Below are 24,097 nucleotides of genomic sequence, written 5' to 3'. Positions count from 1 at the left end.
AGCTCCTCCTCATCCTGAACGTGATTGACATTAGAAAGACCTTATAATGGGTATATTCCTTATAAGGGAGAAAGGGCTCCTCCAGAGTTACATTGAACAAGTTATTACCATTTCAGTCACCAAAAATGGTTTAATATTATATCCTTGTGTTGCAATTTCAAAGACTGATCATCACATATTCTATAATAGAGTAGGCCTACCAGAGGGGAAAAACAAGAAATCCTGCGGTAGGACCTGAGGGGATGGGTCGGTTGGTTCAGGTAATGTGGGACTTACAGCATTTTTCTGAGAGGACATCCTGAATTAATTTTATCCTTTTGTTCTGAATGGAAAAAACTCTGACAGGTGAATCTTTATTAATGAGATACTAAGTGGCTGTGGACAAGTACTATGTAAAACAGGCACCGGTAATTCTAGAGAAAGAACTATGCACGTCTCGTGCGAATGAGGTCACGCATTCCTGTGGTTGTGGAAGCAGGAGGCAGGTCGCGAGAATAATGACTGCCACAGTTATTTAAAGCAAGGGACTACTATTCATATGTATAAATTAAAAAGATTATGCGGAACAAAATATTTTAGAAAAAAAAATCAAATGGATCTCTTTGTGAACACATTCAAAGATTTATAGCTAGAGTGAAAAAAAAAATCCATCCTTTTCCTCACAACTATGCAGTCTGTGGGTAGCTCTGTGACTCACCCTATTCTTGGAGGGAAGAACAAGTCTAAAATCAAATGAAAAAGTGGCTTTATAAGGGCGTATTTCCGTATTTTTACAGTATATTACTGACAAATTGGAATTGCTAGGTTAGTGTTTTCATTTAGGTTCAGATGACCTTTGTTCAGCATCACAGACTATCACTTATGTTATTATGACCCTTTTAATAGTGGGTAATCTTTCATTAAAATCAAGACTTGGGTTAATTAACAGAATGGCAAACAAAAATGGAAAGTTCACAGACAAAAGACAGAGTGAAATGGAGTCAGTAAACAGTCTTGCCCAGCAAGTCAACAACACAACACATTCGAGACAGTTCATTTTAATAGGCATCAGTCATTAAAAAGATATATTACTATTTGTGCTGAAATGTTCATCCAGAGTGTTGACAATAAAGTTTGTTTTTCCTCGCGTACAGGCACTGACATTGGGTTACAGAGAACGTTTTACGAGCACTTGTGATCATGGGCCTAACCTTATTTAAGACTGTGGGACATTGTTATTTCAGGTCTACAGAATGACACAAAGACAGTGTAGTGTGTGTGTGACGGGACAAAGGGGGTCAACAGTATCTCAGGTGTCTCCATATATATGACAAAGTGAAATACAAGAACAACATAGCATACCAAAAAATAAGGCTTTTCTTACAATTGCATAGACCTCAGGCATAATACTCTACAGAGAAACATGGAAGACGAAATGCACACCAAGGCTGCGTCCCAAATCTTTGCTTATTCACTACATTGCCTGTACACTACATAGGACACCAGGGGCTTATACTACAAAGCTGGTTCAGGATAAGTTAAGGTTAAGTTAAGAGGTATAATCATCTAATACAAGAGCTTTTCTTACGAAAATTAGGACTCCAGGCTCTTTTATTAGATGATTTACCTCTTCACTTAACCTTAACTTATCCTGAACCAGCTTTGTAGTATAGGCCCCAAGGCTGTGTCCCAAATGTTTGCTTATTCACTACTTAGTGTGTAGTGTACACTACATAGGACACCAGTTGCATCGTTTTGTTTCCTACATGGTGCCCTGCTGTGGTGAATAAGTGAATGCTCCGGATTCAGCCCCAGTGTACGTGCAGCAAATGTATTAAATTGCTCTCATCTCTAGGCATAAAAATAAATAAGCATTATATTTTGCTTTTTTATCTAACATACCAAAACGATACACCTAAAAAAATCTGTATTAAAATATTTTCTGTACTTTTCCTCATGTATGTAAACTATTGCCGTCTCCATAGCTTTGCGGGCAATGGCTGTAAAAATAATGAAATACTGTATTACAGTGGCACCTTGTGTGTGTGTGTGTGTGTGTGTGTGTGTGTGTGTGTGTGTGTGTGTGTGTGTGTGTGTGTGTGTGTGTGTGTGCTCGCGCAGTGGTTCATGAATGAACAAACGACACTCTTGAAGTTCATTGATGGTAGAGAGGCCAGCTGGGCTGTGCAGGGCAGAAGGCTGAGGCAGGGCAGTCATGGAGAGGAAAGAGAGAGAGAGGGAGAGGAAGAGGGAAGCAAGGGGAGAGAGAGAGAGAGAGAGAGAGAGAGAGAGAGAGAGAGAGAGAGAGAGAGGGAGGAAAGAAGAGTGAGAGGGAGAGAGAGAGAGCAATATAGAGCGAGAGTGAGAGAGAGAGAGAGAGAGAGAGAGGGAGAGAGAGAGAGAGAGAGAGAGAGAGAGAGAGAGTGCTAGCTTCAAAGGATGCCTTTGTTGTCACCTGAGTGGAGTATGTGAAATCCTCCATCACTCACTTGCTCTCTCGCTCTCTTTCGCTCTCTATCTCCATTTACCATCTCTTATCTCTCAACTGCTTGTCTCCCTCCTCCTCCTCCCTCTGTCCTCTCTCGTCTCTCCCATACAGTATCTTGTCTTTCGTCTACCTCCTCCTCCTTCCCATCTCAGAGGAACAGGGGCTGCTCCTGCCCAGTCAGCAGTCGGTAAGTAGATGCAGGCATCGTCTTCAGATGGATCTGTTACACAAGGCAAATTCAATTAAGAGTTAGTGCACTGCGCATGCATGCAAACACTAACACTAACACATGCATGCACACACACGCACGTGCGCGCGCAGACACAGACACAGACACATGGGAATTGTAAATTAACATTGTAACCAAGGAATCACATTTTGTCATACAGCCATACGTGGTAAAATTCAACACCCAATGAAAATAAATCCTAACACAAACATATCCTTATTTTTTCATCAAAAATCTACCATAAATTATATTCTTTACACAAGACATGCGTGCATGCACACAGTCAGCACCAAGTCTCACCTCTCCGACTGCATTGGTGAGGATCTGGATAATCTTGTCGTGCGGTGTGGCCACGACACTTTGGCCATTAATCTCTATGATCCTGTGGCCCACGCGGATGCCTCCTCTCTCTGCGATACCGCCACGCATCAAGCTGCAGATCTGCCCAGCGGAAACAGCATTTAAGTAAAAAAAAAAGAAAGAAAGAACGACGTGTGAGCCATTTTGAACTTGTTGGGCTTTTTTCCGCACACCTCAGCTTGCAGGTGCTTAGGAGATGGCCCATGGGCCAATTATCAGACAATTTGATAAAACTCTCACACAATGAACATTTTGCCATTATTTTTAAAAAAATTGTCTGATTAGTGTGCCATTTTGAAAAATTGTCAGAAGAGTCCAAGAGGAGCCCAGAGGAACATGCCCCTCCACGCATTTCATTCTCACTCCGGACACATTCTAACAAGGTCGGATTTGCAACATACAGACTAAAGCAAAAACTTGAAGGGAAAACTCACAATGCCGTCCTCCACACTGAAGCCCAGCTGGTATTTGGGATCGGGCCGTCTGATAATCGCCATGGTGACGGGTGGACAGTGGACGATGCTCAGGGTCACTTTAGTCTGATTCTTTAGATCCTGCAGAGTGCACACAGTAGAGTAGAGTTGAAGTAAGCAGCAGCATATGCAGAAGACACCAGCATACGTAGATAAAAGACCATGATCGACCAATTTCTGACAGACATATGCACACGATGAAATATATAATGTTGAAATGTAACACATATTACATTACATTACACTTAGCTGATGCTTTTATCCAAAGCCCTTGACCAAGGCACCTAACTCCACATTGCTCCAGGGATCGTAACCAATACCCTGTCATAATAACTGCAAGTCGCTTTGGAAAAAGCATCAGCTAAGTGTAATGTAATGTAATGCAATGTGTGTGAAATATGCACAAAAGCACTGTAAATATTTGTTTATATGTTTTTGTGCATTGCCAGTTGAGCGGTTATGGTCATTTCATGGTATTATAGCTACACTTCAAACGTACTGTACTGTACTGTACTGCAAAGCCCAGTCATGTAAACACTGTACCCTTATGATGGTGTGGCATGTGGCGATGGGGCACCAGGCTGGTGCCTTTTGTATATTCTTAAGGAAGAAAAATCCGCACTCACAAACTGCGTCTCATTATTTATTTATATTACCACCATGTCCAAAAACCAAACGCGTTTCGGCTATCAAGCCTTCATCAGTGCGACCACGCACTGATGAAGGCTTGATAGCGAAACGCGTTTGCTTTTTGGATACATTTTATCGTGCACCCAAAGACTTTCTATTTCATGGTATTATAACGACATCTCATATGCAAGGCATATGACGTACCCTTATGATGGTGTGGCACGTGGCGATGGGCAGCCCCACCAGGCTGGTGCCGTTGACGGACATGATGCGGTCGCCGATGCTGAGCTCGCCGCTGCGCTCTGCAGGGCCCCCGTGCAGCATGTTGGCCACCACCACCGTGGGCAGGATGGAACCCCAGCCGGACTCCACCACCGCCAGGCCCAGGATCTCACCCAGAGACTTGCGGATACACACCTAGGGAGCGAGGGAGGCAGGGAGAGACAGGGAGGGAGAGAGAGGGTACAGAGAGAGAGAGAGAAATAGGTCCACTGGTTTATCAACTTGTAGTGTGAAGCCAGGAAGAGAGTTAGGGGATAGTAAGACTAAGGGATAGTAAATTTCCTCCACAGCTTAAGTCCAGTGAGCAGTTACACACAGGAGAGAGATGGCATACACGAATGAATGGTGGTTAAATATAAAAAGAAAAGGAAAATTATCCGGGTTGGTAAATGGAGAGAGAGAGAGAGAGAGCGCAAAACAGAAAGAGAGAGAGGGAAAGATAAAAAGAAAGAGATAGAGAATAGGGAAATGTTGTGCTGCTGGTTTGAAGTACAACGCCTTATCAATATTATATAATGTACAGACGTGCACACACACACACACATGCAGAACTGACCTCTCTGATATTTTCGGAGCAGGAGAAGTGCACCAGGTCTCCGTTGTACTGTTCCTGGGTGCTGAGGAAGTCATCATACTCATCAGGCTTCATGCCGTTGATCTGCAGGAACTGTTGGTAGGCCACCGCAAATGCCTGCCCAATGGCCTGAGCAATCACCTGAGCCTATAGAGAGAAAATGTCAATTAAACTGTTGGTATTGGTAAGCTACCGCAAACGCCTGAGCCTGTGGGAGAGCAAACAATAACAACTGTTGGTCCGTATGCCACTGAAAATACCTGCCCTATCACCTGGGTACGGACATATGGCCAGAGAGAGTAGAGAAAGAGAGGTTCCATTGGCCCATTGTTTCCGGGTTCTATTATTGCAAGGGGGAGTGGGGGGAAATCCCCCTTTAGGCAGACCTAGGCAGACCTAAGGACTGTTCTATTCAATGCTAGGAGCATTATGACACGCCCTTTTAGGCAGACCGGAACCTGGTCATGTTAGGTGCCCATAGCAACCTATTATGTTGGCATATCTCTATATACTTAAAGAATCTCTGATACGGCTGTACAGGGAAGTCTGCCATGACAAGGCCACTGCAAATGCCCAATGGCCCAATGACCCGAGCCTATGGAGCGAAAATGACAATTGGGCTGTTGGTAGGCCACTGTAAACTGTAAACCCAATCACCTGAGCAATGACTTAAGCCTATGGGAAAGTGCCGCAAACAATAGCAACTGTTGATATGGATTACATTACATTAGACTTAGTTGACAAATTTTTATCCAAAGCGATTTACAGATGTTACAGGGTATTGGTTACAGTCCCTGGAGCAATGTGGGGATAGGTGCCTTGCTCAAGGGCACCAGCCATGGAGGGAGGAAGGGATTTATAAGTGTGGGGATTGAACCTGCACCCCTGTGATCTACAGTCAAGCTCCCCAACCATTACACCACTGCTGTCCCATGCAACAGCAAATGCCTGTCCAATCACCTGAGCAATGTCCTGAGCCTGTACACGGAACATGGCATTTACAACTGTTGGTAGGCCACTGCAAACACTTGCCCAGTGGCCTGGGTGATGACTTGAGCCCTGCGTTGTATAAAGTAGGAGTAGAAGTACTTTTACAGATGTACCGTAATTACAACACTAGTGGTATTCTATTACATGGTTTCAACTTTGTAATAACATACTTCTAGAGTTGTAATTACATCCATCAGAGTACTTCTACTTCTACTTTGTACAACTCTGCTTGAGCCTGTGGGAGAGGGCAGCAAACAACAACAACAACAACAACTGCTAGTTGGTATGCCACAGAAAATGCTAGCCCAATGGCCTGGACAATGTGACTACAGGGGGTAAACCATTAGAATTGTTGGTAAGCTATATTAATTATCTACCCTGTCAGGGTAATGACCTGAGCCTTTAGGGAAGAGGAAACAATGTAACTATTTAAGCCAAGGTCCCCAAAACATGTCATGTTGTGATGATAATACATTGTACCACGACACCCATTACGTGTGTGTGTGTGTGTGTGTGTGTGTGTGTGTGTGTGTGTGTGTGTGTGTGTGTGTGTGTGTGTGTGTGTGTGGCAGTATGTGGGGATGGTTTCCTGTTAAGGACACCTCAGTCTTGGGGAAGGATGGGGGAGTGTGCTAGTCATTCACTCTCAGCACTGGCCTGTTGTTTTTGGGAAGTGAACTTATGACCCTTTGATTGCAAACACTTCCCCAGCCAACGTGACAGTGTGGGGAATTTAAGCGTTGACCCTTTGGCTAAAAAGGGCTTTGGCTCCTTAGTCTTAAATATTAAGTGTTAAGCATAAGGAGAGTATCACACACACACACACTTGATGCTGTCATCATTGTAATATCCAATACCTTGGCAACACAACACAAACAATAGATGATCTTACCGCCTGAAGTGACTGAGACACAATGGGACTGACACTGTGAGTAATACTGAAAATACAGGAGAAAATTCCAGCATTTGTAAGGGCATACAATTCCAATCAACTGTACAGTTTCGCCATCTAAGGAGGAGCAGATGTTACTCATTTGGAACACTAGAACCTGTCTCAGAACCCTCTGGCCTAGAACCTTCCTTTAGGTGCCGTTTATATGTAGAACTACCCAGGTATTTTCATAAACGAACATTTTTCTTCCCTACGTTTACCAGAATATCTTTGTTCACATCATTGCCAAAATCTGCATTAATATGCTGCCAAGAGCTGTCATGAACAAGCTAAGCCTGTACACGGTAAGGAGAATGCCATTCAAGTCTCCGGTTTCCTCTGTTTATGTAAATGCTAACCGAAGCTCTTAAAAAATCTCCACTTTTGCCAGAGTTTTAAAAAAGATTCGATTTGTGTGTAAATAAAAGGCACAAACGAAGGGACAGGTCTTTGTTTATCAAAATACCCGGGTATGTAGAGACGGCCCCTTAGAGCAGAAGTTGACTAGTCATCTTCCCTTTATTCCGTACAAGTAATTCTTGTTGCAGTGAAACTGAGGCACTCAGTGAAGATATTTTCCAGTATGTTCTCTATAGGGTTATCATCAGGTTATGTAAGCCTTTAGGTTTCACAGATGAGTACATGACAGTAAACATTTGAGTCCACTTCCTCATTATAAGCTCCAAAGATGCAACACTTCTGCAATGTTTCCTGAATAATTGACAGTATCTTACAAAGTCGGAGGGACGTTTCAGTGTTGCTACAATTACTCAATAAGGGAAGTGAATATTGGCACTTAGCAACAACGACACTGAGTTCATTCTAGGGGTGTTAATAATAATCGACACGTATCGATGTATCAATCCTACGGCTGACGATCCAATCGAAATGTTTCAATTGGCATACTTGGGTAACAAAAATAATCGAATTGCTGGCCCCTGCCCAATGCCCTAGCTGTTAATTGTGCAACATAATAGAAGAGGAAAAGTTAATTGGATCAAGTCAAATTGTATTGTAGGGCACTCTTAAGAATCGAAAATAATCAAATCGCCGCCTTAAGAAATCGATATCAAGTCGTGTCGTCATGGAGGCTGTGAATTACACCCCTAGTCATTCCTCAGTCACATGACAGCTGAGTAAAAGGTGAAGACTCTTCTGGCACCTTTTAAGGACAGGGCGCTTCCTGGAATGACTCACAGGTAGTCAGTGGAATGTTACATATTTCCATACACATTAACATGTTTAATCTGCTTGAGTGGGCTTTTCTTTCATGCATATTTATAATTTCATGCTCAATGATTTTCCTCACCAATGTTACCATTCCTGATTGACTGGCTTGGGAAATAAACCTCATGTTCTAAACAAAACTCTACTACACTGGTTCTGTTTCTGTACAGGTCACATGGAACACCGTTTTGTCAGACCAATCAGTAAAAAGGAGGAGTGTTCATGAGTGATGATGACATCAACTTAGTATGCTCAGAGAGAGTTTAGATTGAGAGGGGACATATGGCGGCCATCTTGGTGACGCCTTCGGAGGGCTATTTCGCGATTAAGTAGACCAGATCTCAGAGTCAATGGGAAAAATGAATGGGGAAACTGAGTATAGGACGGAGGGGAACCCAGCGGTTGTGAAAACCATATGGTTGAAACGACCGTGAAAAACTGATCAATCTAGACTACTTGGTTGTGTCATACGAGTCAAAATAAAGCTTTTTAAGCCACTTTTCTCACGGTTTTTTTTGACAGAGCGCAGGCGCAGTAGTTCCATAACGGCACGAGAGCAACGGCTTTTCACAACTGAGCATGTGCATAATTTCTCGTGCGCCGATGCAGCCAGATGATTGGATCACTGGCAACGCAGCTCAGCAGGCACATTGGCTCTTGTTACCAGAAAGGCGGGAGATGTGTGGGTAGACGCCATAATTGCGTTAAGAATCTTCACCGTTGATTTCTATGGACACCTAACGATTCTGTCCTATCTCCCCTTCCTAAAAAAATCTCTGCTATGCTACATTCGGACTGCAGTGTGTCCTAGGCAGCCCTACAACTTCGTGAAGAAAACACTTCTCAATACCCCACGTGTAAAATGGGGTGGGGACCGGCTACTCACACTGGCTACTCACATCAGTCAAGGTTACCTTATTAGTGTATTATCATTTACTAGTACTACTATTAAATGTAGGGTAGGAGATATTGGAGAGAAAGTTCCAGCAGGCATCATTTTGAAAATAGTGAACACCCCTGCCCTTTCTTCAGACCTCCGATGAGGAGGGATAAGCAGAGTATTTTGTGGCTTTGACTGACCAGTTCAACATAACTCACTGGATGGTGCTTTTCCATGATTCTGCACTCAAGAGTTGACAAAAATATGTTGTGGTTTTTTTTGTGACAAACCTACTTTAACAGGTTGCAATGTGAGCGTCAAGATTTCAAGCTGTATATTTAAAAAGGTGCTCCGAAAAAGATTTGCGATCCACCCATTTTAGCCTAAGGCACCTGCAAAAAATACCTACTGAATGCCTAAGCCCTATTTGGAAAAGGTGCCCTCTGCCTATTAAAACCTAAATATCTCAGCCTCCGAAGCACATAAAAACATGGCCCTCCAGGCGCCAAACTCAAAGTTAACAACGTAGTATACGCAGCATCAAGCTAAAATGGGTTAATGTAAAGCTATCTCATTGTCCACTTACATCCTCAGAGATGAAGACGTGGCAGAGCATCCAGCACTTCTTTGGTGGTACGGCGGGGTTGGCACTCTGTGCCGCGTCTGAGCCCTTGCGTCCCACAGGCTTCCTCCGTGCCATCAGCACCACCACCTTGCCAATGTCAGCGATGTAGGAGATCATCTGCAGAGAGTGGTCCATCATCGCCTCCTGACAAGAGATATGGGATGCAATTATCAACTAGAAGCACTCAGAGATTGCAAACCTCCGGTCCTAATGCCATGGGGCTTACACCCTATTTTTTTTATCATTTCAAGTCTTTCTGGCACGTTTTTGTATTATAAAACTGGAATGTCAAAATTCGCCCTATCCCACAATGGTGAAAAATCTTCTGGATCCGGGTCGTGATCCGGATCACCACTTAATCACTTGTTCCTCTTGTCACTTCCAACAACTCCACAAAAACAGACAAATAAGTCACTACCTGGAAGTACCACTGGAGGGAGACAATGACACAGAATGTTATAACATATTGTCTTTGAGGATGTGAAACAGTTTTCTGAACTTTCATCTTTGATCAAGTTTTCCTTCCTCACACCTGCACCTGTGTTGCTGTGGGCTTGTGCACAACAACTCTCTTGAACTCTGATAGCAAACAGGTAATATTATATTAGTCTGGATGGCCAACCTGTGTGTCAGCGTTGAGCACTTTGATGCGCTGTGTGGATATGAAGAGGTCCACCTCAGTCATGGGCTGGGACTCACCCTCTGGGGCCTACACAGCAATACAAACACACACACACACACACACACACACACACACACACACACACACACACACACACACACACACACACACACACACACACACAATATACATTGGGGTCAATGACATCTTCTGTCAGGGTGGTGCAACCACAGCTAATGCCACTATTGTATGAATTAAATGATTTCTGTTTTTAGTGAATCATCGAAGCAGTACAGTGCATTCATTGCAGTATATTAATTACCAGTTACTAATTAGTTACAAAAAAATACGGACTGAACACGGGCACACAATACACACACACACACACACACACACACACACACACACACACACACACACACACACACACACAAATCAGAGCAACTGCACCTCGTATAGTCCCATTTCTGTGCCACGTACAGTATTCAGGCTACTGAACATGATGCTATTCTTCTGCTCTACTGCACATGATGATGTCCTCCTCCATGTCCCGATGCCCTACCTTGTGACGCAACACCTAGTCAGGCCAGGAGCAATAAAAATATAGTTTCTGAGCATCGTGAAATCTGGAACTCCACCCACTTTGTCGGGAACCAATCACCTTTGAGCAGCTCCAAAGGTTCTGGCTAGAGGCGTGTTCAAGGCAGTGAAGTGGGCAGAGACGTTCTATTGGGACTAAGAAAAGTTCTGGTTTAAGCTTCGGCACAACCTTCAACCATGCCGTTTGGGAAACATTAATCGTTATGGCCTTGGTCAGACCAAGTCTCGAAAAGAGATTTGAAAGTCGATGATAATCTGGCAACTCCCCGTCCTTATGCCTACCTTGATCCGGTCCACGGCCTCCTGTAAAAATGGCACTTAGCAGAAAAACCCACCCAATTTTTGGCCATAGAAATCAATAGAACTGGGCAGGATTTAGTGCTTCCATGTGTGTTTTGAGCATTTTTTGGGCTGGAAATCATCAGCCTCATCTGGCAACCCTGGTCCTAATGCCCACCTTGATGCGGTCCACTGCCTCCTGAGCCTGGGCCATGCGGGCGCTGGTGGAGGGGTTCCGGTCCGACTGCAGCTGCGTGGAGCCCAGGTACTTGGCCCCGAAGATCACCCCATCCAACAGGTCGTCTGGGTCACACGGGCCAGGCACTAGCAAAGACACCAGACCAGGAGGGCATTAGTCTGTAATAGGACACATTCGTCTGTGGTGCCTTGCGCTTATAAGCAGGTCGATGATGTTTTTACTTACATTACACTTAGTTGATGCTTTTTTATTCAAAGCTAAAATAAAATACAGGGTATTAGTATAGGTTGATATGTAAGTTTTGGAACATTTCATATAGATTTTTCCATTTGGTGTTTTTTTTACTTCTAGGACCCCCCCCGAATACAAATCCACCTGTTTCCATTTTTTTTGTGAACATTTAGTGGCAAATTCAAGATGGCTGCCATTGTGTGTAGAAATTTCACCATTAATGCCGTTTTAAGGTTCAATTGAACTGTTTTATAATTCCAGGGCAACATTGAATAGAAAACAAATTATTTTCAATGTTTTCCTTCATTTTTTGTGGCAAAATCCAAGATGGCTGACATCATTTATGGCGAAATTGGCATATTTAATATTTTGAAGTCTATAAAGCCATTGTTGACTTGTTTTGGTAATATTTGTTACATTAATGTGAAGTCAGCCATTACATAAACTAAGCCCATTACAAAATCCAAGATGGAAGACATTTTGTTTAGCAAAATCAACATTAATGTTGCTTTCAGGTCTATAAATCAATAAATTATACTCTACTCTACTCTGACGCCATTCATTTGTGAATTCGAGCACAGAGGATTCCATGCTGGTCCAAATGATTGTTCCAACAACAATTGCTATGAGTCACTTCATGTACAGTAGGCCTACCTATTATGCAGTGCTACCTGTACAGTAATATGCACATTCACTGGATTGGCTGCCTATATCGAGGCAAAGGGCTACAAAGTTGCTTCAAGGTCTGCCTCAGCTTATCTGAAGGCTGTGAAACCGTATATTCTATTCGGGATGTTGCATTCCTCCAATGCCAACAATCTTGCCATGCTCTCTGCTCATAGAACTGGGCTCTCTGGCATGACAGTCAGAGAATATCCTCAACTGTAGTGATGGGTCATACCCTGATATGGTCTTTCCTACGGTAAGCCCACTCGTGCTTCACACGCTCTGAACGTCCCTCATATAATTCCCAACTTACTTAGGCCTATATCATCCATGGTGTCTAATATTATGCTTCACCATCAGTAGCATCCATTGAGATCACGTCTCTGTGGGTCTGTTGTGGCTCATCTGGTTGGCATGCCTATGTTGGCCTCATAGCAAGTCATCCCAATTCTGAAGCCATGTGTAGTGAAGAAGAGGAGAGTGGGCTCACACGACTTGGAACCAAGGCCTTCTGTTATTTGAACCCAAACCCAAAGTACTACCATATGTCATGACTCAAGGGGGCTTGGCTGTCCTCCCTGCTGGTTCCTTGGTCTGTCCTCTGTGTTTCAGGTGCAAGATTGGCAGGTGCGCTGACTGCTGATTGCCACACTATCATACACTGACCTCTGTGAGACCTTTGGCATCATGAGGATCTGTATAAGTGGCACAAGTGTGAATCTTTTATGAAAATAATTTACATAAAAATGAAAAGAAACTGGCTCCCTCAATGATGCTGCACATCATGAAAGTGGTCCTCTTGCCCATTATTTTTTTTTTTACAGTCAGAGATACTCTAGACAGAGATAAGTCATTTCAGTTCATTTCTGGTATCCACTTTCTGTAGGGTGAACGCCCCTTTAGGAGACCTTCGGTTAGGAGACCTTCGGAGTCCTCAGGTTGAGAATAAATGGAGTCCCCTTAGCACTGTAGATGGCGGTAGCGCATTTCTTGTGCAAACACCTCAAAAATAGAAGAAGAAGGAGGGGACAACGCCCCCTTAGGAGACCCAACTTGAGCACACACTTTTGCATTGGGTGGGCGGGTTTCGAAGCCTCTTTATTACTCCACCCTCTTTGTTACAGTTGTTCAATGAAATGAATTAATAGGATTTTCTTTTACTTTCTGAGCAGTCTAAAGAGTTTAGTTGGAGGCAACAGGCCAACTTTTTGCAACTAGCCAATTGCTAGCCGACATGTGCGCACAAGATTTACAGTGTGTCACCCCAAATTCCAGATGCTCTTCCTATGAGACGAAACATTTAATGTAATGACAGTTATGTGCCTATCAAAATATTACCAATAGGTGTACAAAATAACACAATAGCTTAATAAACCTGAAAATACCAAATGTTCATATTTTGCTACAATGTTGACCATCTTGGATTTTGCTTCTAAAAATTAGAAACAGATTGTTTTGTTTTCAGAGGGGGTCCTAGAAATATAAAACACAAATTATCAAAGGGGCCAGCAGAGATTTGGGATGAGACACATCAGCTGGCCATATAGAGAGGTAAGCTTACGCAATCGTTTTATAGATGTCATGTTGAATTTTTATAAATTTTAAATGATTTTTGAAAAAGTTCATGTAATGACTGACTGAACGGTCCTGTATACATCAAGAATATTAAAAATACAAGAAAAAAACACTGACTTTAGAGACCTCAAAACACCAAACATGTCATTTTTGCTATATGTTATGTCAGCCATCTTGGATTTTGGTTCTAAAAATGAAGGGGGGAAATAGAATCAGGTAGTTTTGTATCCAGATGCTAAAAACACCAATTCCAAAAATGTATATGACATGTTTCCTTCCATTACATTCAATTGTGTTAGAATCTGACTGCATATCCGCCATCTTGGATTTTGGGCGTTTCCACTTCGGAAAAAAAATGGAAACAGGTGGATTTGAAGACTATGGGGTTTGTAGTTGATAAAAAACACAATTTGGAAAAATCTATATGAAATGTTCCTAAACCTCTTTTTTCTGACATATCCACCTGCACTATATCGGTTAGAGTCCCTGGTAGTCTAGACACATTTTTCATATTTGTGAATGTTAGAAGCATTTTTTAGTAAAAGTTGGGAACCTATGTACTTAACATAATTTAAGTGTGCTGAATTCAACTAGACTGGTTCCCAAGCTGGATTTTGAGGTTTTGACAGTTAAATTTGAAAAACAAAATGGCTGCCAAAATATGCGATTTTTGACAGAGCATTTTTACCAAGTATTGCTGTACTTGGAAATAAATGCTCTTTTCTAACATTTTGTGTCCCATTAATGTTTCTTGATGAATGTGTCTACTATAGAGGATTTTAAAAAGTATCAAATAGCTTCTAGAATGCTAATAATGCTAATATTGTTGGTATTAGCCTAAACGTTTCAAATATTTAGCTTTTCTAATAAGATATTTGTAGCCTATGTGTGTTTATATGAAAATTTATATAAAGTTTATATAAAGAAAATTGATGTAAGTATTTTAGAAATACTTAGCATAATGTGAAGTATTTAGTGTTTCCAAAAAATCACTGAAACTTGCTATTGGCACTTTGAAAACTGTCCAGAAATCGCTAGATGACACCATGATGTTACATAGCCTATAGCATAAGTAATTATTTTGTGCCATTTTGAAAAGTGTTTAGACATAAATTAAATATTCTATCAGATGCTATTGCAGACATTCCAGATAGTCTATACATGCTCCTCAGCCTGGTTGTTAGTGGCCAGACATCTCTTGAAGATGATGGAATTGGTGGCAAGGAAAAACTTGCTCAAAGCAGAGTTCTGAGTGAGGCTAAAGCCCTTGTTTATTGTGTCAGTGATGGCAAAAAAATGGACTCCTTATCAAGCTATTGGGTAAAAGACCTGGTCATTGTCTGAGTTACGACCAGGTCCTCCAAGTCCAGGACCTCCTTAGCTGAGAGCACTCTAAAAACACTGAACCAAGACAGTGGTGCCATTATTCCAACAAACATTGCGGCAGATAAATTCATCCACTACACATGTGATAACATTGATATCCTGGATAAAACACTTGATGGGAAGAATACTTCCCATGCAACACAAATAGCAGCATGGACAAGAGGCCAACCAATTGATGATTCTGTTAAAGATATAGAGGTGTCCACTAGACATACATTAAATGTGCCAAATGCCCTGATGGAGCTAGGATTACTCCTAGGACATTCAAACCAACTTTTTCAGCACCCATTGCTGAATCATGCTTTGGCAAATCTGGAAAGGAGCACACGTATGCTAGACAAGCAAAGGCTACGGGTCTAGCTTTCTTCTTGCACCGTCAAAACTTAGACATGAAGACTTCTTGGTCAGTGTTCAATCAGTCACTGTCATCAAAGGAACAACAGACTGCTGCGGGGTATTTGCCAATAGTCCTCGCTACTACACAGGATTTTGATACTTTGAATACAGATGCATTGTTATATCTTCACATTTTGGACAGGAACATAGCGTTATCACAGTTGACCAAGCATTGTACTGCAGACTTAGAACAACAAATGAATACCTCGCCTAGGAGGACTTCACATGTCAATGAACTGTCCTAAGGCCATAGGAGAACATATGATTGGTTCTGGACTGACCAATGTATGGATGGTGGATTGCTTGGATAAGGCCCTGTTGAACTTGTTCTGGCAGGAAAGGCATATAACAAAGCCATGGCACACAAGTTGACTCTGCAATCCATTTAGGGTCTTCTCATGCCAAGTCTTCTATACCTGTCTTTCTAGGATGGCTAATGGTTATGATCCTCAGACAATTAGTGAACTGATTTCATTCCATGATCAGGAAAAGGACAGAAGTATTCTGCATGACAATGTTGAGTCAATCTGATGATGTGAACTGGTGGCAGTATATGGATATGGTTACTGTTCTGCTGCAATACACAAGAGCACAATGTGAAGCTACCTGGGATCTTCATTTTCACTCTTTCAGCCTGATGTTGCCCTACTTTAAGCGGTATGACCATCTTAATTATGCACAATGGGGTCTGAATTCCAAAAAGGCCACTTTGTGGTCAAGAGATCGGCTCACAAGTTTAGCCAGGTAGATTCTGACCAGGCTATGAAGTGGGTTAATGTCACAGGCAATAAAAGAGCATCATTGTGATCACCAAGGCAGCATCAGCTTTGTGTAGGTGGACACTCTCTTTTAACCTGAGATCAGACATTGCATTGGAATGTACAGTGTCCTCCATGGCAGCAAGAAACTTCACAATGACAGAATCTACTCACGGCAGATTAGAGACGATACGAAGTAAAAGTTCTTTACACACATTTGTGCGTACCCGGTTCCTTGGACTCACGTCTCCTGACTGAGTTCACGAGTACCCTGAACGACACGAGTTACGAGAGCTTGACTAGTTCTAGCCCGCTCTGTCCCTTTGTTCTCTTGACTACGGTCGACTGCTGGCAACGCATTTCAGTGGAGTCAGACTCTGACTCCCCTCTGGCAAAGCGCTCCGATCTTCCGCCTACGGTGAACGACTCTTTATCCCAACTCCCTGCCACCACAGAGAATCTCATACAGCAGGGACTGACCACCACCCTAGTGGCTGATGTGGCTTCCCCAGCTCGAGCAGCTGCCTCGGAGCCCCTTGGGCAACCGCAGGCCACTGCACTTTGCATGAAAGCGCACCCTGTCACCAGACACGGCGCGCTTGTAGACTCCAAAAGTCCTGCATAATGCACCACGAGCGCCTTCGCCTGACGCCTCCCTTCTTCCCCTCCTGCAAGGAGGCGAGATTTCTCAGGGTTTGTCTCCCCTTAGCCCACGGGGCTCAGGGGCCTCAGCTGAGAGCGTAGGGGCTTCGCCCCCTCCTGCTACTTTCCCCTCGCCCGTAGGTTTGAGTCTGGCTCCGGACCAGGAGGAGGACATGCCCCAGCCCAGGGGCCACCTGCCCCTATGGGTCTGGCAAGGGAACATTTGAACCTAACCGGTTTTCTGGATAACGTTATCAGGACAATTCAAGGGGCCAGGGCCTAATCTACTGGGACACTGTATGAAACTGAAGTGGTCTGTCTTCAAATGCTAGTGTGACAAACGCGACAAGACAACTTTTCAGTGTTCAGTACCGACGCTGTTGTCCTTTCTACAAGACTTCCAACACTCTGAGTGCCCATCCACTAGATACTTGCGCCCCGTGCTACGTCAGACGATTACCCCCTGGGATATCTCTCTAGTACAGGAGGCTATGTGTGGGGCCCCTTTTGAGCCCCTCCAAGAGAGATATGTTTCAATGTATTTTCACCGACGCCGGTAAAAAACGCGTCCGTTCTGCGACGCTTTACCGCCCTGGTGTGTAAGACCCCTTACCGTGCGAACACAGCGCCGGCGTTCAACGTGTGGAAAGATGCAGAAGTAACTGACTTTGTATGGGAGAGGAGGCGGCAGAAGCGTGAAAAGCAGCAAACATGATTCGAAGAGAGGTTTGTCATCAAAGTGGCTTATTCACACGCAACCGTTCGGTTTTGACAAAGTGGACATCCCGCCCACGACACAGTTGATTGGACCTTTGGCGTGATTGCAAAGGTCTTCAGCTAATAGTACAGCTGAGAGTGTGCTTCCATAGAGATGGACATTCATGTCCTAATATTTAGTCTTTAATTTAGATAATACTATCTTCTTTCTCTCTCTTCTTCTTTCCAAATCTTATTGAATGACAAATGTGTATGATGATGTGCTTTTACAGAGACTATTGCTATTGAATGCCAGTTTACGAGGATATCACCAGGGGTGGAAAAGTAACTTATTACTTTTACTCAATATTGTACTTGAGTAGCTTTTATGAATACTTTGTACTTTTTAAGTAATTTTTTAAATTAATACTTTTACTTGTACTTGAGTACATTTTGACCCAAGTACTTTACTCAATTACACTGGAACCTGGCCTGAGTACAGAGTAAAACAAATTGACTGAGAGACAAAATGCCATGCACAATAATGCCACAATCTGCCAGAAATGAGAGACTATGCAGGATGGCACACGGATTTCCAGTATTTTACTATTTTGGATCAATGCATGGGAAGATTGCTGGTGCCAAGCAAGAGATAGAGGTTATGGAGGACAATATTCAAGAAAAAGAAACATGACATTCTCGAGAGGAAAGCTAATTAAAAGTAACTAAGCACTTTTTACTCAAATTACATGTACTTTTTACTTTTACTTCAGTAGATGTTTAGATAATACTTTTGCTTTTACTCGCGTAGGATTTAGGCAAAGTAAAGATAGCCTACTTTTACTTGAGTACACATTTTCTGTACTCTTTCCACCTCTGGATATCACATTATTAAAAAGGCATAATTATAGTTATTTTTATCTTGTTGCCATGACATTTTGCCTTTGTGTAAGTGTAGGAATACATGTTGAATGCAAACATGTGAGCATTGCACATTTATTTCCATGGAGAAGTGGTACTTTCTAACGCATTCTGCCCAAAATCAAGAATTTCGGCGGCCATTTTGTTTTTTGCTCATTTCATGGTCAAAAACTCAAAATTCAGCTTGGGAACCAGGCTAGCTGAATTCAGGGTACTTTAATTGTCTTAGAAAACTAGGTTCCCAACTTTTACTAAAAAATGCTTCTAACACCCTTATAAAGGGCCTTTTTCTGGAAATGCTTCTAGTCCCTGGAGCAATGTGGGGTTAGGTGCCTTGCTCAAGGGCACTTCAGCCATGGATGGAGTTGTATAGAGGACGGGTAAGGGTGAGATACGAACCTGCAACCCTCTGATCTTAAGTCCGCCACCCTAACCACTACTATGCCACTGCTGGCTTTTCATAGTTGCAGACGTCAGTGTGGTGCAACCACAACTAATGGCACTATTGTATGGATTATTTGTTTTTTACTGGATTGTCTAAGGAGCATACTCATTGATTGTATATTAACTACCAATAATACTAACCAATTTATGGGTATTAGCATGGGTATATTTGGTTGTACCACCTGGCATCTGTTACTAAAAAAACTATCATTGACCCAGGCACTACCTAGGAGGACATTAGCAGATAGCATCCGACACACTGGTCTGTCATCTCACATTCGAACACATGTTATAATGTTGTCGTAGGAAATGCTGCAGTAGAGGAGAACAGGTGTATTAGTTTGTATCCATTACAATACACTGCACTTAGCTGACGCTCATATCCAAAGTGACTTAGTTATTTACAGGGGATTGGTTACAGTATGGGATTAGGTGCCTTGCTCAAGGGCACCTCAGCCATGGAGTGTGGTAGTGAGTGCAAGGGTGGGATTCAAACCTGCCATCGTCTGATCTAAAGCCCATCTCCTTAAACAGTAGGCCACGGCTATATCCAACGCGTTGGTAGTGCCTATAAGCATTAAGATACAGACTTAGTCTGTATCTTAATGCTTATAGACACTATCAAAGAGAACAGGATGAGATTAGCTTATATCCTAATGTTCATACTTAAGTAGTTATATAGCTATAAGCACTGTAACGTCAGAGGAGAAAAGGAGTACAGTATCAGCCTGTAACCTTGTGATTATGCTCTTGTAGTCATTATGCTGTAGGCACTAAGGAACTGTTAACACAAAGGAGACAGTGTTTGAGACATTTGTAGACTAGTGTTCACATTTATATTACTTTAATTATTGCAGTACCAGGTTTTAGGCTAGTGTCTGTGCCATGTTTTCTTCTGGTTATAATGCTACAGGCTCTACAACACACCAAAAGGTGAAGCATGTTTACAGGTATTTTAGGTCTATCACAGCATTTGCACTTATTTTTCCCTATTTTCCATCATAATGACCCGTGTACAGCAGAAGACTCCAGATTAACCCAGAGGTGTATAATGGTTACACTGGGGGAATTGAAAGATGTGTGTCAACAACATTGTTCTTACCATCTTTATATGGAGGCCGAGGTTCAGCATCCTGTGGTGTAAAAACAAAACAAGAATTAAATTACACCAAGACCAGACCAAGTCAAGTCTACTCTCATCCTTTACACAGTTCACATTTTAATCTTAGTACATCGGGTTTATGTTGTGCTGACAATAGAATTTACATTCATTATTTCTTTCATGCTTCACATTCCCTTCTCAATGTGAAAAATAAACTAAATAAACTTTGAGTTAAACTTAAAGACTTAAAGATGATGTTTCAGTGTGTGCACTACATATTAAAATGGCCTGCCAAACATTTAACAGCTACTAGAGGTGCAGAGTTGCATTTCATTTGATCCAACCAGCTCTGCATCAACCCATTAAGACTGGAAACAGCATCTGTGCAACACAACATTGAAGAGCGGCTGTGGCATCTATGTGGGTCTAACTTTAAATGCGTTGACAATTCTTTTAGTTTTTGTTTTTTTTAGCCATGTTAGGTGTTTATTGATTAATGATGACCCCTCAACACACATCAGCTCAGTGAAGTCACCTCATCTCAGCTAACCTCAGTCGTCTGTTAGAAGTTAAATGTGCTTTCTGAACCTGGGGAAAATACCTGTGGTTGGTGTCAACAACAACAGCATACACCTCTATCCAGGTTCTGTTTATGTCAATTAGTGCTTAATCTCCACACATGCATGGCACATGTATAGTCTTGTGATGTCATTTGTATAGTGTCCTATCTTAAACGAGTCTTGCTCAGGGATGGAAAACGACGATTTCAGAGAAAACTGACAATTGAGTACTATCGCATCGTATCGTATCCACTCACCGCATCTGTGCCGCTGGCTGCAAACTCCTCTCCCCCCTCCTCCGCGGGCGTCTCTTCCTCCTCCTCCCTCCTCTGCCACACCGCCCCCTCCGCCTCCTCCACCTCCTCCCCCGAGTACTCCACCGCATGCACCTCATCCTCGGCAGCTCCCCCATCCCGCTCGTGTCCTCCTCTCTTTTCCCAGTACCGCTCTGCGTCCTCCTGGCTGTACGACACAGACACCACGGCGTCCACGCCGGCGCTCAGGTGCCCGTAGCTCAGGTGCGGGGGGCTAAGGCTAGGGCGGGGTGGCGGTGGTCTCTTTTTCTCGGGGGAGCAGGAGCCTCCCTCCAGGAGACCCAGCATGTCTCGCTGGTGGCTCTCGGTGAAGAGCAGGCCCGACGCAGAGGAGTCCTGGGAATGCAGGATGTCAGCGGGGCCCAGACAGGGAAGTGGGGCGTAGGAGGAACCCCCTCTGGAGTCGTCGGCAGAACAATATGCACCTCCTCCTGCCTTGGAGCCAGCATAAGATGCACCTCCGATGGGATCACTACCACATGCAACTCTTGCTTTGGAGTCCGCATAAGAGGCACCTCCATCTCCAGAGTCCACATAGCACACACCTTCCATGGAGTCACTGTACGTTGCACCCATACCTCTGGAGTCGACATGGCACACACCCTCTATGGAGTCGCCATATGTCGCACGGCCACCTCTGTGGTGAAGACCATAAGACGCACCAATACCACCACCACCACCACCCCCTCTGGAGTCGGAGAGGTCTAGCAAGGTGTTGTGGCTGGGCTCTGGACTGGGGCTGGAGCTGTCCGAGGCAGGGGTGGGGGATGGGTTGAGGAGCTGCAGGTGGGAGAGCAGGGTGTGGATACGGGAGTGGTCGACGTCAAGCTGCTGAATGCTCGGCTCGTTCGCTTTCTCCTCCGCTTCCTGACTCTTCTCTTCGTCCTCCTGTGGCTGTTCCTGCTGCTGATGCATTTCCTCCGCTTTCTCTTTCCCTTCCTGTTTCTCTTGGTTCTCCTCCTCCTGCTTCGAATGTTCTCCTATTAATACCTCATCTTGTGAAACCTCCTCGCCACTTCGTTCGGCACCTCTCCTCCCCACGTCGTCTTGGCTCCGGTAGTCGTCCTCCACCTGGTGGTACGGCAGCAGCAGAGGGGCCTCTGGGATGGAGGAGGCCAGCTGAGAGCCGTCCTCGCTGGGGGTGCCGGTGTACTCCGGCGTCTCCCCCCGGTCCACCTCCCCCGCCGCGCCTCCCGCCTCGCTGGAGGAGTCGGACCTCCAGTCCAGGGGAGGAGGCTCGATCAGGTTGAAGGAGTCCAGGTCCTCCAAGTCCGCTTTCCTACTGTTGGGTCGCGACCCGGTCCCACCACCACCTGAGCTGCTGTTGCTGCAGACATCAAGGTTGTCCATCATCGCGTCTGAGCTTTGCGGGCGGGAGCGTTCCTCAGATGGTGGAGGTGGTGGTGGTGATGGAGGCCAGAGAGGGGTGCTGTTGTCTGTATGGGTTTTGGCTGCTGAAGGCAAGCCTGTCATGAGAGCTTGCACCTCTTCTTCAAGCATACCTGGATGACTAGCCTCCTGCCCATTTCCATTCCTTAACACAGTGTCTGCGTCTTCTGCCATCGTAAGCAGTAAGTAAGGGTATCAGTCTATGATGAGCAAGTCCTTTAGCAACCAAAGGCAAAGTTCCTTCCATGAGTTGGTGAAATTCTGACCTTTCCAAGATGGAACTGTCTTGCCTGACAGCAACTGTTACCTGGTAAGTGACAGTCGAAGAAGAATCAGAGAAAGCATACAGTTAAAAACACATAACTAAGCTGATGACGACCCCTCTCCCTTATATGTTATTACAGTGTGTGATCCTAACTTGTCCAGTCCTGTTGTTGACAGCTATCCTATAATGACATCATGCTACTGGTGGCCAGGAGGGTGAGAAACCGCAACATGTTGCTATCTAACTAGCAGGTAAAGGCCAACTAGTATCATCAAAGATCAAGGTTCGGCTGTTTGAAGGTCTGCATTGCTGTCGCTGTCTTCTACAGATCCTGACTCATAATACACGACCTTAACTTTTCATTAGACACAAGAATCGCGGTCACTGTGCAAATAAACGTTCTTCATATTAGGCGTTTGAATCCGTCTGAACCATTCATTACCCCGAAGCAAGAAAGATGAACTTCACCTAACAATAGGAAAGTTAGTCAAGTTCGGGCAAGCTTTCGAGCATAGTTTGACATATTTCATCGATGGATGCAACTGCATGTTTCTGCAAAGGCAGCATTGCGAAAAAAGTACTCTACTGTTGTGAGATGTTACTAAACACCTAAACTTACCTATGTGTAGGAATGTTTTCATGTTATCCGCTTTGAACAGTCTCTCTCGGCGATCTTGGGCTACATTGTAACGAGTCGTTCTACTGCGCATGCGGAAGGTACTCAGGGATGACAAATCGATCACCGATATAACCGAATTCTTCCTTAGTGTCTTGACAAGTCAGACAGACACATAGGCCTACCCCCAGCCTATTTAGACTACAAAAACCCAAAACATTCTTGATGTAGCGGACGGGAGTATACCGCCGCCTTGTAGGGGTTAATTAACTCGTACCGTGGGGAGCACAGGACGGGACAGGATCTAGGTCCCCCACGCCCAATACTAATGGCCTCACTACTCCCAGACTGGCAGCAATGTTTGTCTTGGGTAGCTCCCTCGGGTTTGGTAGAGTGGGCTTCAGTAATGTCCGGTGCCTGCCTGAAGGTGTATGTGGTGAGGTGTGTCCCAGCCCACCCGTCACCACCCCACTACTATCCTAAACCAGCGACCCAAGTGAGGCGCCCCTACCCCCAGGATAGAGTAACTACTTATATATAACACACACGTGACACTACTAATTAATAAGACCAGAAAACAGTAGTTATCATAACCAGCATGTAATAAAAATCATCACTCATCACATCCAACTCCCCTTCTCATAAATGGGATAACAATAACTACTTCTCATCATAAACACTTCATGACCGATTGCCAGTGGTAAACAGTCCATTCACAGGTACACTCACATATTACCTTAAAAAAAATAGCACACATCTGATCACAAC

At 43.9% G+C, this 24,097-nt stretch overlaps 1 protein-coding gene across 1 annotated transcript; it reads right to left on the bottom strand.

Moving 5' to 3' along the window:
• Window positions 1-899: 899 nt before the first annotated feature.
• si:ch73-40i7.5 (amyloid-beta A4 precursor protein-binding family A member 3) lies at window positions 900-23,413 on the bottom strand. Its single transcript, XM_063201030.1, has 11 exons — window positions 23,333-23,413; window positions 21,003-22,755; window positions 20,186-20,216; window positions 11,348-11,493; window positions 10,291-10,377; window positions 9,630-9,812; window positions 4,998-5,162; window positions 4,364-4,576; window positions 3,491-3,610; window positions 2,997-3,137; window positions 900-2,687 (listed from the first exon to the last, which is right to left on the bottom strand). Exons 2-11 carry the CDS (start codon window positions 22,620-22,622, stop codon window positions 2,616-2,618), a joined length of 2,778 nt encoding a protein of 925 aa, XP_063057100.1. The 5' UTR covers window positions 22,623-22,755; window positions 23,333-23,413; the 3' UTR covers window positions 900-2,615.
• Window positions 23,414-24,097: the final 684 nt, after the last annotated feature.

Source organism: Engraulis encrasicolus, chromosome 6 (assembly GCF_034702125.1).
Source record: "Engraulis encrasicolus isolate BLACKSEA-1 chromosome 6, IST_EnEncr_1.0, whole genome shotgun sequence".
Classification (NCBI taxonomy): Eukaryota; Metazoa; Chordata; class Actinopteri; order Clupeiformes; family Engraulidae; genus Engraulis; species Engraulis encrasicolus.
This window is presented reverse-complemented; position numbering and strand designations above follow the sequence as displayed.